This window comes from Eptatretus burgeri, chromosome 19 (genome assembly GCF_056783735.1).
Source record: "Eptatretus burgeri isolate ZD-2024b chromosome 19, Ebu_testis_v1, whole genome shotgun sequence".
Classification (NCBI taxonomy): Eukaryota; Metazoa; Chordata; class Myxini; order Myxiniformes; family Myxinidae; genus Eptatretus; species Eptatretus burgeri.
The window spans coordinates 2,712,255-2,732,550 of NC_140979.1; the positions used below are offsets into that span (position 1 = coordinate 2,712,255).

General features: G+C 45.1%; 1 protein-coding gene across 8 annotated transcripts in view; it reads right to left on the reverse strand.

The window, feature by feature from the left end:
- Positions 1–307: 307 nt before the first annotated feature.
- The window catches only part of LOC147008429 (uncharacterized), a 73,818-nt gene continuing 53,829 nt past the window's right edge, over positions 308–20,296 (reverse strand). For 3 of the 8 annotated variants that reach the window (XM_085864830.1, XM_085864831.1, XM_085864832.1), the window contains 3 exons: positions 13,608–13,785; positions 13,221–13,358; positions 314–2,958 (listed from right to left, as the gene is read on the reverse strand). In XM_085864830.1, coding sequence (XP_085720956.1) covers positions 1,754–2,958; positions 13,221–13,358; positions 13,608–13,785 — 1,521 coding nt within the window. In that variant the 3' untranslated portion in view covers positions 314–1,753. Of the gene's footprint in view, positions 2,959–13,220; positions 13,359–13,607; positions 13,786–20,296 lie in introns of all 8 variants that reach the window. The other 5 variants (XM_085864834.1, XM_085864829.1, XM_085864833.1 and 2 more) reach the window with 5 other exon arrangements.

Below are 20,296 nucleotides of genomic sequence, written 5' to 3' on the forward strand. Positions count from 1 at the left end.
GGGGGGCGAGGACATAGCAACAACAGGATGAAGGTACAATGGAGGGTCACTTGGATTAAGAATGGGCATGGGAAAGATTGAGATCAGAGGGAGGTGGGTGGACAATGAGGTGAACAAGCTGAATGCAAGCTCAAACACAGCAAGAGGGGGAAAGGAAAACTAGAGATGGCATAAGAAAAGGATGGTAATGAATAAGGGGGAAAGCACATTAATGTGGAAAGGAAGAGGTCGCTTTGTGGAGGGCTTTTATTTTGGAGAGGGCTTCGGGAGGAAAGGAAGGCTTGTAGAGGGAGAAAATATCAAGGGAATGGATTGGAGGGGGGGTGGGGGGTGTTGGTCAGCAGAAGACAGAAGAGTCAGATTAAAGTCTGAGGAAGTTGGTTCCACAGGCTGGAGAAAGGAGTGAAAAATGAGTGGAGGTGAGCAAAGAACCTCGATTTTGGGAGTTTCAACAGAAGTGGGTTTCTGTAAGACCGAGAAAGCCCTTTGGAGCAAAATTCGGGGATAGGGGTACAGAGCAAAACAGAGGGGTGCAGGACCAGAAATGAACCTGGAGAAGACAGAGAGACCACAGGTGTGAGGGTAAGAGAACCAGAGACAGCTTCATCGCTGGAGATTCCAATGATTGTGACGGACTTGGTTTCTATGGCATCAAGAAGTGCAAGGTGAGGCAGTGGTGCCAAAATTTAATGAATCGCTTCTACTTTTCACATTATAATGTCATTGTTTGTGTAAAATCATTTGTAAAATTACTGTAAATACAAAACGTATGACAGAGAAGTACATTAGATGCGGAATATGTCATCGTGCTGGGAAAGAAACTCGAAGACCAAGCAATCAAATGAAGCCGAGAAGTGCAAACACCAAACAAGCACCAAAAATTGGGAATCCCATGGAAAATCCTGAACACTATAACGACGACAACTACGACTACATCTACCACGACTACTCGTCAGGTCAGGCCAGATTAGATCTGTGACTTGCTACAGGTATCTTGTAAACATGTACTAACCTGTTCCATGGTCTCCCCCACCAGGCTTTTTGGTGAGGAGGGTGTTTGGATATGGACACTCAGCAGGATTAAAAACAAAACCTGTCAAAGGGCGGAGGAGCTCCTTGTGAGCCAACGGACATCCATATCTCGTGCCAACTATGTCTGCGGACGTCCTCCTGCAGTTGGGTTACTTTTTTATTAAGAGGATGGTGGCAGGATTTGCACTCCGGCCACCGTAAAACCCTTCATTCCGCAAAACACAAAAACGCAAAGAAATCTGAAAACCCACTCCGTGGGAGTACCTCCTGTTCAGCTTCCCTTCGCAGGGCAGCTTACCGGATGACGGGATTGGGGCAAAGCCTTCGGGACCCCCAATCTTTGATGATGGGAGGGAAACCACGGTGTAACATTCCCGGATCAGATTAACTGATTTAATGATGTTTAATTTCAGGTTAGTAGGCATCAAAAGGTGAATATTTTGAAAGGAATGTAGATTTTCTGTAAACACTGTACTCTGACTCGTTCTCCATCCCAGTTCACATGACGTCTTCCAAGCCACTGCAAAGGTGCCTTCTTTCTCTCTCCCCAACTCTTTCCAGATCTTTTTTACAATCTTCCTGCTCTTTTCTCGTTCTCCCAGTTGTCTGTGTATATTTGTAGATGTATCTTTTTGTATTTTAAATTTCTCTTCTTTGCAATCGATGGCGCTGGATTTGCTGTTATTTACAATCCCATGTGTGACATCATCCTCACACCTGTTCATGGAAAATTTTTGCTTTGAAGTATTCTTGGATGTCCAGATGCAAATGATGGATGATGAAACGCTTTGTTGCACACAGAACAATTGTAAGGTTTCTCTCCGGTGTGTATTCTTTGATGTTTATGAAAGTTAGATGAATGATTAAACGCTTTGTTACACACAGAACAATTGAAAGGTTTCTCTCCGGTGTGTGTTCTTTGATGTGTTGATGCAGATGATGAATGTTTAAACGCTTTGTTGCACACAGAACAATTGAAGCGTTTCTCTCCGGTGTGTATTCTTTTATGTTTATGAAAGTTAGATAAATGATTGAACGTTTTGTTGCACACAGAACAATTGTAGGGTTTCTCTCCAGTGTGTATTCTTTGATGTGCTGATAGATTTGATGGATTGATGAAGGCCTTGTTACACACAGAGCACTTGTAGGGTTTCTCTCTGGTGTGTATTCTTTGATGTCTCGATAAAGTTGATGAATGAGTGAAGGCTTTGTTACATACAGAACAATTGTAGGGTTTCTCTCCGGTGTGTATTCTTTGATGTTTATGAAAGTTAGATAAATCATTGAATGCTTTGTGACACACAGAACAATTGTAGGGTTTCTCTCCGGTGTGTATTCTTTGATGTCTCGATAAAGTTGATTGAAGATAAAAGACCTTGTTACACACAGAGCAATTGGAAGGTTTCTCTCTGGTGTGCATTCTTTGATGAGTATGTAAGTTCGATAATTGATTAAACGCTTTGTTACACACAGAACACTTGTAAGGTTTCTCTCCGGTGTGTATTCTTTGATGTGTCGATGCAGTTGATGAACGAGAAAAGGCTTTGTTACACACAGAACACTTGTGGGGTTTCTCACTGGCGTGAAACGTTTGATGTGTCAACAGATATGAATCAGAAGCAAATCCCTTCTGACACACAGTGCACCTGTATGACGTCTCACCTGTGCATATTTCAACACATCCTTTTAAACACGATGAGGAGGTGAAGTTTTTGTTGGTAACAGCAAAATTGTTTGTCTTCTCACCTCTTTGGCTCTCCTGTTGCAAGACAATGATACACCTGTCACAGTTGTTGTTGTTTGAAGACACACCCCTAAACTTGTCAACTTCCTGACAAAAAGTATCTGTCAGGTGATGATCGAAAGAAACTTCTTTGTCCAATGATGAGGAACAGTTGACACTTGAAGACGTATCACTTTTTTTCTCTGCAAATTAACAATGGAACCAAAACATCAATAAATAACTTTTACAACTTAAACAGCACTCGGAGAGCACATAGTCTCACCTTGCACGTTCATTCTGTACAAAATTACCATTATTAACTGAACACCCAATATCATGGCCACGACTATCATGGCCCACATGCTCGTATCATCCATGCACCCTATTATATCAAATTGTTTCTTGGAATGGGTTATTTACGTCAAAAATTTAATTATCCACTCACGTCTGGTCAATGATCGGAGCCTGGTGTTGGCGCAGTGGTTCGGGCAGCGGCTTGGGATCCAAAAGGTCCTGAGTTCAAGCCCCATTGAGCCACTGAATTAATATACCAGGGGGTTGACTCAGCCTGTCATCCTTCCGAGGTCGGCGAAATGAGTACCAGTATACTGAGCCGGTGTATACCCCGGTTAAAATAGGTGTACCATATCCCTGTGTCGTAAGAGGCGACCAGGGTTGCGTCAGGAAGGGCATCCGGCATAAAACATGTGCCAAATCACTATGCGGATCATACGGATGATCGGCTGTGGCGATCTCGAATGGGGGGAGCCGAAAGAAGAAGAAGAGGAGTCTGGTCAAAGATCAGATAAATGAAGTTTCAGATTTTTCAGAGAAGGATTTCAATTGAACCAATCATGGCTGGAAGAAGACTTCACTAATGACGTCATCATTATCACTCAACACACCCCATGGGGAGTTGATAACATGCAGTTTCAATTTTTTTCGTTGAGTGGTTTCAGGGAAAGTGATATACAAATGTTCCCTGTAATTCAATATGACTGCCTGCCATACCATGTGACATATGACGACAATGTTAACAATAAAAACATTCTCCATCGGGAGTTCCTCCTATGTTTAAAATTTTGTATCGATCGGACAAGCGGAAACAGAGAAAACTAGAGGGGGAGCACTCGGTAGAGTGCAAAACCTCCGCCGCCAATACTGCTCGGTCACTTAAGTGAACCTGATATCCTATTCATTCAATTTGACATCAACAGTGCTCACAGAGTTATAGTTTGCAACTTTCCCTTTTACTTTTAACTTTTACATACTTAATTCATTCGTCATAACCAGATTCCTTGAGACAGAAATTGATTTTACGTGGGTATATCCACCTGAAGTTCCAAAATCAGCCGCAATTATATTTGTGGCATGCTTTTTTGTTGGAAATCACTTATAACATGTAGAAATGCAAAAAAATAAAAAAAATCGAAATTTTGTTGAAAAAAAATTTGCAAAATTTAATTTTTAAAGTGAAAATATGAAGATGTAGACACACAGACAGACAGACACAAACGCACACAGACACAACAAGCACATTGGACAAATACAACAGTTCAGGAAAGGAAAGAAAAACCCAAAACTAAAAAAGGAGAATTCAAAAAATAAAAAACAAACACAAAATTGGAGACAAAGACCTCGAGTGCTTGGGTGTTGAAAACAAACTCAATCTGGAAATGATAGCAAGGAAGATTAAAAAAAAAAAAAACACCAACGTATGAGGAAGCAAACAACAGGAGAAAACAAAATCACATGTTTGAGAATAACCCAAAGAGATTCTTCCACGAATTAGGGAAACAAAAGGAGAATGTGTCAACTCCCCCTGAAAAACGAAAAGATGGGGAAACATTCTGCAAAGGAATTCGTGAAGATCGAAAGGAACATTACAAGGAAGCAGAATGGATCATGGACTTGGAAAAGAAGAAGCAACATGTTGAAAGAGGAAATGTCTGCAGCCATTATTGATGAAGAAATAAACAATAAAAAACAACTTCAAAAAATGCCACCAAACTTTAAAATCCAGGCACAGATGGAATTCCAAACTTCTGGCTGAAACAACTTGATGTTCTCCACAATCACAACGCGAGGACATTCAAAAAACTAATCCAAGAGGAAAAGGAAGTGCACGAGTGGTTCGGAGAAGGAAACACATTTCTCATCTAAAAATCTGAAAGAACCCAACTTCCTCACAAATACCGGCCAATAACATGTCTACTAACAACATACAACCTTCTAACAGGAATCATGACAGAAATGATGTTCCATCACCGAAGCCAACAAGGAGGTTGAGACGTAGAACAAAAGGGCCACCACCCATTCCAGGCCGTACTTGAAGATTTCAAAATGCGAAGAACCAAATTGTCCACCACCTGGATGTACGACTATAAGGAAGCTTTTGACAGTGTTGCACATTCATGGATGATAAAATGCATGTAAATATACAAAATCAATCCACAAGAAATCAAACTGATTGAGAAAGCAATGGAACTCTGGAATACCACCTTGAGAGGACAGCACTCAGAAGGAAATATCGAAATACCAGATGTGAAGATATGGCATGGGATCTTCCAGGGAGGCAGTCTTTCCCCCATCTTGTTTTGTCTGGCTCCACACTCACTGAGTAACCTCATCAACAAACAAGGACTGGATACACCCTTACAACCAATAGAAGAACATCCAAAGAAACAAGAAAGTTGACTCACCTACAATGCGTGGATAATTTAAAGCTCTTCCTGACCCAGCTGTTTTATCTGATGAAAGTCTGGTTGGGTCATCATAACAGCAACCAAGGCTGAACTGGCCAGAGCAATGACCACCACACGAGGAGACACCGACAACGCTGCCAAAGCGGACTCAGCAATGGCAACAAAACAAGTTCAGAGACACTGACAGCAGCTGCATTGGCCTTGGCAACAATAAACAACTCTTAATAGAAGAGGCACCAAAAGTGAGGAAGATATGAAATACTGACAGTTTGGATCAGGAGACAGAAGAGAGGAATAATGTAGGAGACGAAACGGAAGAGGAAAAGGAGAGAAAGGCTGTCTCCTGAACTGCTCAACTTAATGTGGTGCAAGAAAGGCACATTCTCTGAATTTAATGTGAAAAAGTTAATTTCAAAACTTACTCAAACAGGAAAGGAGGAATCTGGAGTCCACGGAATGCTGAGAGTGGGATACTGTTACGAATTTGGAAGCTTACTGCACTCAACATTCAGGTCCCTATAGAACAGTTATATCGGTAAAGTGTGTGTTTATAGTTAGGGCCCCCTACCTGTGTCTAACGGGAATTACATGTGTGCGCTGCGGAGATTCGCTTACAACAAACCTCCTTCACTTCACTCCACACACCGACGCCATCGCCCACGTGCGTTCGGCCACGTACGTGGGCGGAGATTTCCATCACCTCAGACCGGGACTCCACCCAGGAAGCCAGGGGCATGCCCCTTGTCTAATCAGGCCACAGAAGGCGGTTTTCCCACACACGCCGGCCAATGAGAGTTGACATGGCCATAGAAGGCGGTTTTTCCACGACAGGCCGGCCAATGAGAGTTGAGATGGCCACAGAAGGCGGCTTTCTCACGATACGCCGGCCAATGAGAGTTGAGATGGCCACAGAAGGCGATTTTCCCATGACACGCCGGCCAATGACAGTTGACATGGCCACAGAAGGCGGCTTTCCAACGACACGCCGGCCAATGAGAGTTGACATGGCCACAGAAGGCGGCTTTCCAACGACACGCCGGCCAATGAGAGTTGAGATAGCCACAGAGAGCGACCTTCCCACGACGCCCCGTCCAATGAGGGTGGAGAGCGCCTCAGACGGCGATGTGCTCACCCTGGAGGAGAAAGGAATATAAGAAACGCCAGGCTGGGTAGTTAGGGTGGAAAAAAGGATCGAGGTGGTGGAGGTCGTCGTAGTGGTAAAAGGGTCGTGGTCGTCGTCGTGGTGATCATCATCATCGTGTTGCGGGTTCGAGTCCCGCCGAGCTGGATCATCGTCGCCTCTGATCTTCTCCTTGGCCTTAGTCGATTGGTGCGTGGCCGATTGGAAAGCGTGGTACCTGGTGGTTGGAGCGGCATCGTGTTGCGGGTTCGAGTCCCGCCGAGCCAGATCATCGAAGACCACACGAAGTGGACAGGTCCAAGCACAGGCTCTGGTCTCTCGCTCACCTGTCCTCGAGCTGGAGGCCTTCAATAAAGACCATTGGGGTCCTTTTCTGTGTGTATGTGTGTCTGTGTGTGGGCCCGTCTTTCAGTAGCGACTGTATTAGTACTTGTGTGTAAATTTGCATCCTTTATAGTCGGTTTAACTCTGCCCTTTATGTGTTCCTTCCCCACCTATTGTAAGTAAATATCCATTTGTTGAATGTTTCAGCTTGTCCTCGTCCTTTCCTTCATTGGTTTAGCACGGTGCGTGTTGGGTGATTAAAAAGGCCGTTGCTGCTGTAGTAGTGCATTTGGACCGGTAACTTTTGGTTAATTGGACCGGTAATTGGACCGGTAATTTGGACCGGGACCTCGGTAACCATCCGCTCGGGTTACGCATGGGTCGAGCACGGAAACGGCTCGTCTCGTTTGGAGTCCCTTTATAGAGAGAGTAGCAACATAGAGGGTCCGGAAAAATCTCGTCACGTGATTGCGTAGAGCCATTTTGAGTCCATCGCGGACAGGATCGGACGCATATTGGTCAGCGTTTTAACGTTCCCGCTGTATGGAGCGGGTTCTCATTTGTGTTTTACATCGATTTTACGACAAAATGACAGGTTGTTGCAGCTTTGGGTGCACAAATAGAATGGAGAAGGGATTCAAGATGTATAGATGTCCATCAGATGCTAAAAGACGGAAAATCTGGGAGAACAGAGTCAGTCGTGTTGGATGGAAAGCAACTTCTTGGTCAGTTCTCTGCCAGGTCAGTGTGATGGTGGTAATGGTCCCATATGCGTATATTTGTGTGCTACGAGTGAGACTGGCCTTTGCTTTGGCTTTCCAGGCTTGTTATTCATTGCTCGTGGATTAATTAGCACTTGAAGGGGAAGGCATCTTTATTTAAAATTAAGTTTGAGTTGGAGTCTTCGAGCTAGATCAATTAATATAGGGTCGAGATCATGTCTCCAAAGTCAGACTCAGACTCAAAGTCAAAGTCAAACTAAAGTCAAAACAAAGACGAATGAAAGGAGAACGGGCTAACACGGCTCACTCTTCAAAGGCAGGGTTAGGGTCAACACTAACCCTCATTCTGACCATAACCCTAACCCTAAACCTGACCCTAAACCTAAATCTAACCCCAACCCTAACTTTTAAGAGTAGGTTATACCAAAGATTTAAAATCTATTGGTGTGGGTGTGGACTGCCAGATCTCAGGATACGAAACAGGTCGACACCCCATAGAAGCAGAGAAGGGAGCCCATCTAACTTCTGAGTGTAGAATGGTTGGGACTGGCTTTTACCTTCAGGGAATGAGGAAAACATGAGGGAAACATAAGGGAAATGAGGGAAACAGGGAATGAGGGGGCCGGGTGGGGTGGGCTACTCTATTTTTGGTGGGATTAATATATGATCGGCAACATGCAGCAAAGTTTAGATTAATAATTTAATTATGAAAATTAAACAAACACAAATATATACCCACACACGATAAACAAGGTCAAACAACTGCAGAAATACAAAGATAACACTTAACATTGTATTGTACATTGTACATGTATAAGCAGGGAGGTGAGAGTTCGAGTCTCGCTCTCGCCTCCCTGAAATTAAAACGAGGCTGAAATAAGCAGCACGTGGACTTGTCGAGTTCATTCCTTCTTTCTCATGATTCTAAATGTCTGTGACTGTGAAATTACAACCAGCTCTGTGAATTTCTTCTTTATCATACATGGCTCTTCGTTGTCATAAATCTTCTATTTTGTCATCTTCACATAATTTGTCCATTAACAACATGGAAAAGACCATTCCCATCTCTCATACATAGAGAACATCATGGAATACACCGACACGGTTCAATGAACTAGCGCCACACGGCGGCTCTGCACGCACACCGCACTGAATGGACTCAAAATGGCGTCAAATCGTTAGTTGTCGCAACTCTCTCCATAAAGGAACTCTAGTCTCGTTCGAGCTCCGTCGAGGGTGTGAATTCCTCGGTAGCTCGCCACGTGGGCCTCAAGGTATTTTGAAGTTTGGCAAATAACCCTGGACACGTGGTTGAATTACTGACAATTCACGGACCTGTAAGGGACCCGTCCGTACCTTCGGAGTTATCCGAGGGTAACGATCTGAATTCCGCCCCCACCCCCACCCCATATTTCCGCAGGGCGCTCAAGGTCCGCTAACAGCCCCCTTCTGGAAAAACTGCCAAAACCAAGAATCACTGCTCACCTTCACTCTTTCATTCCTCTTTTTTCACGCCTTTGTAACAAACTCCCACACTCTCTTCAATCCCACTCTTCCCTCCAGGTAGTCAAAACAGCTGTTCACCACCACCTCTTATCTTCCCCCATCCAAAACCATGATCTTTTCTACCCCCGTTAATCCACCCCAAACCCACCTCATTCAAATTCCCTGCTTTCCTTCCTGAAAGTCCCTGTAGTGTCCATCTTGTATACCCCATGTTCCCCACCCCATCCCTCACCCAACCACAGATCTAATGTGTCTGTTCCCCATTGTTTTGTCTTTCCCTCTCCTACCCCTCTTGTTGTGTGTTGTGTGTTCGCTCTCATACGAGCCTCGACATTGTGAACAAAAAAACAACAAACTTGATTGGAGTCCACCTGTGGCCAATTCAAATGATTGAACATGATTTCGAAAAATAAACACACCTTTCCAGATAAGGTGCCACAGTTGACAGAGCAGAAACTCTTCCATGAAGTCGAAGGAACTGTCCGTATAACTCCGAGATAAAATTGTGATGAGGCGTAGATCTGGTGAAGGGTATGAAATCAATTTCTGGTGTTGAAAGGTCCCAAGATCACAGTGAGCTCCATCATGAGGAAATGGAAAGAATATGAACGACCCAGACTCTTCCTAGAGTTGGCCGTCCGAACAAACTGAGCAACCAGGCAAGAATGACCTTTGTCAGGGAGGTAAAGAAGAACCCAACGACCACTCCAACAGAACTACAGAGTTCTTTTACTGAGATGGGAGAACCTGTTGGAAGGACGAAAGTCTCTGCAGCACTTCAAAAATCAAGGCTTTATGGGAGAATGGCAAGAGGGAAGCCACTCCTGAGAAAAAGGCACGTGACAGCACATCTTGAGTTTGTAAAAAGTCACGTGAAAGACTTTGAGAGCAAGAGGCAAAATATTCTGTGGTCTGATGAGACGAAAATGGAACTCTTTGGTCTGAATGCAAAGCACTGCATCTGGCAGAAACTGAGTGAGGCTCCTCATCCATCCAAAACCATCCCTACCGTGAGGCATGGTGGCGGTGGCATCATGTTGTGGGGATGCTTTTCAGAGGCAGGGACTGCAAGACTTGCAAGGCTCGAGGGAACTATGAATGAACCAAATACAAGCAAATCCTTGAGGAATTGGCTGTCTGATGTTGGCTTAATGGTTTGGGTGCCGGGCTTTGGATCCGAGGGTCCCGAGTTCAAATCCCACTCAGCTGTTGAATTAATACCAGGTGGGGTTAACTCGGCCTGTCATCCTTATAAGGTCGGCAAAGTGAGTGCCAGCATCCTGGTTTCCTGTCAGAGTGGCGACCCGTCCAGGATTGTGCCCAATAGCCAAAGACACTGGTTAAGCAGCACCAATGCTCTGCACAGAGTATGGTCCCAATCTCCTCCTCTTTGAGGAGAACCTGCTTCAGAGTGCAAAAGACCTTCGACTGCGGCGAAGATTTACGTTCCAACGGGACAATTACCCCAAGTATACAGCCAAAGCAACACTGCAACACCACAAAGTATTGACTGAGAGGGTTGAACACACATTGACGAAATACATTTCAGCTTTTCAGTTTTCATTAATTTTTTAAAATTTCAAAATATGTTTTCTCTTTGCCATTATTGGGTATTTTGTGTTGATCAGTGACAAAACATTTAAATTTAATCCATTTTGAAGTCAGGCTGGAACACAACAAAATGTGAAAAGTCGAGAGGTGTGAATACTTGATGAAGGCATTGAAGGTTTCACCCATAAAACACCACAAAGGGCACATTGGTGGCTTTATTTTCTTTCTGCCGTGACATCCTCCGGGTGGGTAAGTGGTGCACTTGCTTCGGTGCCTCGAGGTGGAGACGGAACACTGTTGTTTGTGTTCTTTATAACATCTTTAAAAACAGTAAGTTTCCTGTTTGGAATGATTTTCAATTTTGTTTCAATTTTGCAGGCAGATTAAAACTATTATCTTCCTCCTCTCCAAGCATGTGCGACCGGGACGGATGCATCGCCAAAGTACTGACAAACTACAGGTTTGTTTTCCGATTAATGTTCAAAATATAACTTTCAACTGAAATGGAGTTGTTCCTCGAACATAAACTGATGTTTGTCGACAGATTGACGGACAGACAAAGTGAACAAACTGCTTTCACTTCGTGTGTGTGCGGCAATGAAAAAAACAAAATAAAAAATAATTGAGCTTTATGTATTCCACCAGTCGAAGTACCCATCGCTTCCCTGAAGGATTTAATCAAACGACGGAACATTGTACTTGTAAACATTCTGCTCCATTCACTCCATCATTTTCCCAGGGTCACCTTCCCTCTGCTTGGAAGTCAGCTGACATCATCTTCATGAACCATCCTTGCTGCTTCCATCTGCACATGGCGTGAGCAAATTTCACCTCCGCTTCAGTGCGAAGTTCATTCTTGTTTGCTTTGGTCTGAACCTCCGCTTGAAATAAATGAAATGAAACATTCCCCTTCACTCGTGCTGCCTTCTGCTCCTATTGCGCTGCCTTCTCTTCCCCTCAAGCTGCCTTCCCCCTCTCACGATGCCCCTTCCCCCATCACGATGCCCCCTTCCCCTCTCACGATGCCCCCTCCCCCTCATGATGCCTTCCCCCCTCACGATTCCCCCTCCTCCCTCACGATGCCCCCTTCCCCCTCACGATGCCCCCTCCCCCTCATGATGCCTTCCCACCTCATGATGCCCCTTCCCCTCTCACGATGCGCCCTTCCCCTCTCACGATGCCCCTCCCCCTCATGCTGCCATCCCCTCCCGTTGTGCCACCTCCCCATTACCTCAACAGCAATCAATTAGCAGATCACAGCAGGATAGCCAAGAGGTACGTATGATCGCTCTCAAATGTCTTGCCTGGGTTTGCATCCTGACCCAGCTATAAACTGTCATCCCAGTGTTTCACAGGCAGGGTGATTCATAAAAGTGTGTGATGTCTCCCAGATGGGTGTAAAACTCGGCGTCACATCTGCCTGGATCCCCCCTCCTCTCCCCCTCCACACTTTCCTCCCTCCCCTCCCCCTCTCCCTCTATCACCCCTATCCCTCTCTATCCCACCCGATCCCTTTCCCTCTTCCTCACCCCTTTTTGTCTCTCTCCGATCCCATCCCTTTCTCTCCTCACCCTCTCTCTGCTCACCCGATCCTTCTCTCTACTACCCCTCTTCCTCCTTTATCCTTCCCCTCCCTCCTCTCCCTCTTCCCTTGAATATTCCCATCAGCGAAGCGACAGGTAGTATTTGCTGGTAAACAAACACGAATTAAGCTTTAAATTTTACATTTTCACACTTTCCTCAATTAAAAGAGGTTATGATTAACTGTAAATTATTTAATTCGTCAGGTGCTCATGAGAGTTCACGTCCCTGACCCTTCGTGAAGGGTAATGTTGTTAAACGTGTCCTTTATGATCCATCCATGAAGACCACACTGTACAGAGAGAGCATCAGTGCTGCAACAGTCGTTACCTGGGTTATTGGCCACAATCCTGGACAGGTGGCCACTCTGACACAGGATACTCAAACGGCTCAATCACCCAGCAAGCTGGTATCACTTTGCCAACCTCAGAAGGATGACAAGCTGAGTCAACCCCACCTGGTATTAATTCAACAGTAAAGTGGGATTTGAACTCAGGACCCAAGTAAACCAAGTCCACCACCCTAACCATAAAACCAACACCAAGTATACCTGAATGATATTTCACCAAAACAGATAAACAGAGTCGGGACAAACACACCGATCCCATGACAATGGTTATATAACAGTTCTTGCAGCAGGTCAAAGGTCGAGGTCACATCTTCAGGTCAAAATTTCGTGAAAAATGATTTTGGGTCAAACTTTGACCTTGAACTTGTGACTTCAATCCATCGAGCAGAATTAATTAGTTTCCTGGTAAACTCTCACCAACTCTGCTTTACAAACAGCCGACGAGTTTAGTGGTAACTAAGTTCACCCTTCACATCTTTAAATATAATATTGAACATAATTTGGCCTTAAATAAGTTTGTTACAGGATGAGCTATAAACTCCCAACCTGGTGATGCACAGGGAAGGTGTTGCATCAGTGAGCATACCTTCCTCTGAAAGCAAAGGCAAGTCTCTTGTCTTCTCATCCAGTGATTCCTCGACGACGTTAAAGATGCCACTGGAGTCCTCATGAACAGGCCATTGTGTGCCGGTGCAGAGGCCCATCATCACGAGTAAATCTTCATCTGATTTGTTGTAAACAAGATTAAAGAGGAATCGAATGATGAAGTGATGAGGTATAAAATGATGTCATACAAGATGTCATGTACAAGAGGGAGGGTAACATGTCATGGATGGGATTTCGGTTCACAATTCAATTCCGGCTCCGCTCCAGACATAGTGACATTCACTAAATCAATGAGTTCCTGTGTTAGTACACAGCACGGATCAGTACGGGAAACACAAGTTCTCGGTACGGAGTGAACGTCACGTACCGGGTCTGGACTCCTTGTCCTCGGGTGAACCGACCATGGACCCGCGGTCTTCTGGAGAACCTGCTGGACCGACCACGTATCCTCCATCGGAGCCGCTCTGAGATCTCGGGTCATGGTGGACCGCACGTCGTGTCGGGTGAAGGACGGTACGCTGTGGTAACCGAGTGAAGAGCGCGAGCTGTTTGGGGAAAATGCGAACCGCGAGATCGCGGTGTCTGATTGGTTCCCGCCACATCACGTGTCCATGATTTAAAATAAATACAAAGATTGAACGTTTCGTTTTAACGGATTGTTTGTGTTTCAGATTGTGTTGTGAAAGTGGAAAATCAAGTCCGAGTTCGTCGATGATTATTACCTTGATACGAATCAATGTTCTTTATTTTCTGTTTTTGTATTTATCGACAATCTTCCCTCCATAACGGAGTTATATATGGGTATGTGGATATGTGGGTATGTATGTGGGTATGTATATGTGGGTATGTATATGGATATGTGGGTATGTATGTAGGTATGTATATGGATATGTGGGTATGTATATGGGTATGTATATGGATATGTGGGTATGTATATGGATATGTGGGTATGTATATGGATATGTGGGTATGTATGTAGGTATGTATATGGATATGTGGGTATGTATATGGGTATGTATATGGATATGTGGGTATGTATGTGGGTATGTATATGGATATGTATGTGGGTATGTATATGGGAATGTATCATCTACTCCTCCGGGAGGATTTGACCGAGGAAGCTGAAACTTTCAGGGATTAATGAGGGAACCCCGACATTGTGTCGATGCAAGTTCCGATTGATTCCATCAAGTTTTGAGGAAAAAGTTAATTCACCCAAAGGTGTTGGGGGGGGGGAGTGGGAACATAACTGGAATTATCTTAGGTATAGCACCACGATGTGTTATATCAGCATAAAAGCAGTACTCACATGTTTTTTTTTCCTGTATGTTCGCTGGGTTAATGTTAATTTTCAGGAGCAATGGAAGCAGCAGTCCAATGCTTATACACCTCCCAAAAAGGAATGCGTCAGAAGAATGTATTGCACATGTCGACGCAAATTTCTCCAAAATTAGCATAATGGGGTTGAGGGTGATAAAAAGAAACAAATAAAATGTTGCCAATTAAACTTGATTGAAAAGTAAATGTATTGTTGGAACCCTTTCATGAGAAATTTCCTCAAATACATGATTATTACATCGATGTGCTTGAACATGTATCTGTTTTTAGAATAATATATATTTGCATTTTAAATGACCTTATATATCATTTGTCCTGGAAGAGGATCAATCTGCTTGGTAAAAAGTGCCCTTTCTTCCCCAAAACAGATTGGCCTTCCAATTAATCTTTAATTATAATTCAGTGTAACAGAATTACCAATTATTTTATAGACTGTGCTTATTAAGGGATTCTCATGTACAACCAGTAGTTATATTGGTGTCTGAAAGTCTGGTTGGAGACACTATGTCAGTTTCAATGGAATGTTTGCTGAAGGTGATATCCAGGTGTTTTCTTACACCCTTGTCAGCTTCAGATTATATATTGTTGCAGGCCGGGGGTCGGGTGAGAAGACCACGAGGTCGGGGAAGCTATCTCGGCTCCCACCAGACTCCCCGGAATTGTAGGCCGTCACACACGGATAATTCCGTGACGCGGCGGGTCGCTTAACCGACCGTGGACGCCAATAACTGAACCACGTGACTTAGGGTTTTCCGTCGAGTTAATCCAGTTACCTAAAAATAACCACGTGATTTAATTACCGGGGAACACGCCCTCGGTATGCCTTGTCCGAACCGGATCACTCCACCGGACTGGATGCAGCCGAGCAACACTGCCAAGGACGTACCGGCTTAGTGCTAAAAGGAACGGATTGTTGGGAATAAAGTCCCGGGTTAGCTAGGATTCGGACCATGATGGATCAATGGAAGAAAAGACAAAAACGAGCAGGAAACATTCCAAATAAAAATTTATTAACAATGGGCGAGGAAAGGTATGTGGTACGATCAAGATTTATTGGGGTGTGTTGTGCAGCGATAGGGGAGAGAGGTGTGGTGCAGCAATAAACAAGCAACTTATAAAAGCAGACACAGAGCAGACCGAACCCGAAAATAATAATAACGATCTTCTGCAGGCTTACTTACATAGACAGGCGCCAGGACACACACACACACACACACACACACAGAAAATTCGATGAAGAGGGATTGAGGCAAGACAGGAGAGGAGTTGAGGCTACCTTTGTATAACTGGTACCTTTGTATAACTGATACGCGGAACCCGAACAAGCCCGCAATACGTTTGGGGGGAGTGCTCCGTGGTGCCGTACCCCAACTGACGCTTCGCTCCTCGCCACCGTGGGCGTGAAGGAGGGGCTTGAGTTGGAAGGGTGTAGTCAGCGTCATGTGGGTGGTGAAGAGGAAGAGGAGCCCAGTGATGACGACAGAAGGAAGTCGAGGTCCAGGTTGAGCGGCAGGGCAGCAGAGAGAGAACGTGGAGTCCGCTCGGACCTTTATACGCCTCGCAGCGCGGGGTGGGGGGCCACTCCGAAACTCGGTGTCGTCACCCGAATCGGGTGTTCTGATTGGCCCCGACCCCCTGCGCGGCCCGGCCACAATGGCCGGAAACTGCAACACTCCATTTCCGGCAAGGTGACCCTGAGCTATGGGAAGGTCTCACTCCGACCCCACGACATGACACGATTCGCCCACACTGAACTCCACGCCATGAATCGTCTTGCAAGAACCCCCTGGCCTTGCCCTGATGACCGGCCAAGGCCAGCGTCGGTCTCGCACGCCCGCACGCCCCCGACAAGCGCTGGCCAACGCGCCCGCTCCGTGTGCGCCAACGTGGCCCAAACTGTACAACATGCCCCCGCCCGATCGCAGCTTCACTGGTCATAAAGGCGAGGGGACGTTTGCAGGCCGCGAGGACCGAAGGTACGATGTTATGGCGAACCCATGCACAGACAGTAACATGTGTCCATTCGTGCCCGGCTCTGTACGGTAACAGTCGCGAGCGGCGCACGGGTCTGCCTTCAAGCACATTCCGTACAGTGCGCGTGGATCCGCCATGAGGAACGTGGCCAGCGCTCGGGTGATGGACGAAACCCGATCGATATAAGTAGTCCAGCAATGGGTTGAAAAGTACGTGTTTCCCGTATCATGCACAACGTGGTGGGGTGTTGTCTTTCTGTTATCGGCCTCGGTACGCGTTCCGTGCAGCGTGAGCGTCGTGCTGGGTGTGTTTCCTGTGTTGTGGAGACACCATCGGGTGGAAATTACCGCTGCGAGTGCGTTTGGCACGCTGTGTTTTGTACGGAGGGTTGTTGTCTGCTTGGCCTTTGCGGAGGACCCATCTCACAGCGAGGGGCGCACGTGACTCAGATTTACCTCAGGAATAATCAGAGGAGTAGAAATGAAATGAAGAAGAAATGATGGAAGCAAACCGAGCTATGAGATCATCGCAACGCACGCCCCTGTTGTCCCACTAGACAAAAGGGAAGGGACTATCTACACGTATATTAATGGAATAACTGTCTTGGACCACGATCTGTTGGATGCATGCGGTTCCGAGAACCGCAACAATATCTTTCCCTCGCCTTTTCAATGCGGGCTGACTTTCAAACCTCCGGACCAAGGAGCCATCTGTGATCCATCCCAGCACCCAAAGGACTGCAGTCTTTACACCATTCTGTCTTGAGGATGATCAAAACATGGTTGGATGATCTCACCCCCTCTGAAAACTCTTATCAACCTTTAGTTCATAAATATTCCTTATCCCTTCAACATGAAGCTGACCCCCAGATGGCTGCTGCAACAAAGCTGCGAGTGATTCTTCCCTGAGCCCTCAACATGTCAGCTATGGCGTCAGCATGTTTGGAGGGTAAACAGACCTCGTCCCACTGAAAACTACAAAATAATTCAAAGTTTCTATGCACTGCAGAGTCGCGGAAAGAGTGCGTTGCTCCGATTCTCCGTATCGATGTTTGTATTTGTTTTTCCTGTTTTAATTGACTCAAATGTACAGGAGGAATTTAGAAATTCTTTGACACACGCTTGGAGCAAGATCACCTGGTGGATTCAGAAATACTGATTGCACAGAGAAGTCCCCAAAACCCCCCAAAACCCAACAACTTTTCCAATCATTAATTGTTTTTTTCTGAGACACTCGTGCGAGACGTTGAACACAGAAAAGACCCAAACATAACAGAACAAAAAGAACATCGTGGAAGGGGGGGGTGAGGCGGGGACACAACTTCAACAGGGTAGAGGTAGAATGGAGGGTCACTTGGATGAATAATGGGCATGGGGAAGAATGAGATCAGAGGGAGGTGGGTGGACAAAGGGGTGAACAAGCTGAATGCAAGTTCAAACACAGCAAGAGGGGGAAAGGAAAACTGGAGATGGCATAAGAAAAGGATGGTAATGAATAAGGGGGAAAGCACATTAATGTGGAAAGGAAGAGGTCGCTTTGTGGAGGGCTTTTATTTTGGAGAGGGTTTGGGGAGGGCTTTACTTTGGAGAGGGCTTGGGGAGGAAAGGAAGGCTCGGAGAGGGGGAAAATATCATGAATATGGATGGGGGGGCGGGGGGAGGGGTGTTGGTGAATTGAATAGCTATCTTGAAGACGGAAGAGTCAGATTCATCAGTCTGAGCAAGTTGGTTCAACAGGCTTGAGAAAGGAGTAACAAATGAGTGGAGGTGAGCAAAGAGCCTGGATTTTGGGAGTTTCAACAAAAGTTGGTTCCTGGAAGAAAGCCCTTTGGAGCAAAATTCGGGGATGGGTGTACAGAGCAAGGCAGAGGGGTGCAGGACCAGAAACTAACCTGGAGAAGACAGAGAGACCACCGGTGTGAGAGTAAGAGAACCATAGACTCAGCTTCATTGCTGGAGATTCCAATGATTGTGATGGAATTGGTTTCTCTGGCATCAAGAAGTGCAAGGTGAGGCAAGGGTACCAAAACTAAATGAATCACTCCTACTTTTCACATTATGATGTCATTGTTAATGTAAAATCATTCCAAAAATTACATTAAATAATGTTATGACAGAGAAGTTCATTAGATGCGGAACATCTCATCATGCTGGAAAAGAAAATCGAAGAACAAACAAACAAATCAAGTTGAGAAGTACAAACACCAAGCAAGCACCAAAATTGGGAATCCAATCGAAAATCCTGAACACTATTTCCATGACTACTTCAACTACAACAACATCTACTCCGACCACAACTAGTCCGCACGCCCAGCTAAGGGGTGCAGTGATACACTTTTGTGGATTGATCCATTTTCATGTCGTTCCCTTGGGACAGGGGGATCCTGAGGTTCGAGCTGACATTTTGGAATATTTTGCCCGTGGTGCCGAAGATTGTTCGCAAAATCCCGAAGACGCACATAATATTCACTCCCAATTGGAATGTTGTGAAATTCCCGCATTTCCACGAAAAAAGTTGTTATGAAGTCAATAAGACAATAAAACATCAAATTGAAATCTCCATCTGAATTTGGATCAACAATTATGCCGTGAAGTGATGATGTAATCATGACAAAGGTGACCCCTCAAGACATTTCCCTTCGATGTTTTCTGATTCCTTTTTCAGGATTTCAAACCCATCCAGATCCTTGTTCTGCTAGTTTCTCTTCTCATAAATTGCTTTGGATGATTGTTCTAGTTTTTATGTTGTCACAGAATCACTCCCGTTGCTCTGATTAACTGGTGCAATATCAGCGCTCTTTAACGTCCAGGTTCCTTTTTCAGATCCTGGTATCACATTTGGTTCGTACTTGAAAGAGTTCTCTGAGACTGGGATATTGATGTTTTTGCACATGTGTTGGTGGATTGATCTTAACACCTTGTTGTGCCTTTGTGTGTACAGGTGTTCTGTCATGAGGTTTTTACATCCCAAGAGATGGTGATGGTGTTTTCTGTTTCTACCTTACAGAACCTGCACCTGTCCTGATTGACTCCATCCAGCCATCTTCTTAAAGTGTCCATGGTGTTGGGTATTTGCAGTGCCTGCAGAAAGTCTACACCAAATTTTCAAATTTTTCACCTTTTGTTGCCTTCCAGCCCGGAATTAAATTACATTAAATCAGACTTTTTCCTTGTTATTTACCCACCGTCACCGACAACTTCTAAATTAAAAAACAAATTCTCCAAATTTCAGTAAAATTAATTAAAAACACAAAACAAGAATATCTTGGTTGGATAAGTGTCCACCCCCCTGAGTTAATACATGGTGGAACACCTTTGGCAGCAATTACAGCTGTGAGTCTGTTGGGATTGTTCTGTTGGGATCAAGCAATGACAGTGCCAACACATTGATTGGGCAATATTTGCCTATTCTTCCACACAAAACTGTTCAAGCTCAGTCAAGCTGCATGGGGAGCGTTGATGGACAGCAATCATGAAATCATGCCACAGATTTTTGATTGGATTTAGGTCGGGGCTCTGACTGGGCGACTCAAGGATATCTTTTTGTTCCTTCGCGACTCCAGTGTGGCTTTGGTTGTGTGCTTCAGGTCGTCGTCATGCTGAAAGGTGAACTTCTGTCCCAATTTCAGTTCTCCTGCAGAGGGCAGCAGGTTTTCCTCTCGGATCTTTCTGTGTTTTGCTCCATCCATTTTCCGGTCTGTCCTGACAACTCACAGCCTCACCATGTCTCTCCGAAAGGACCGTC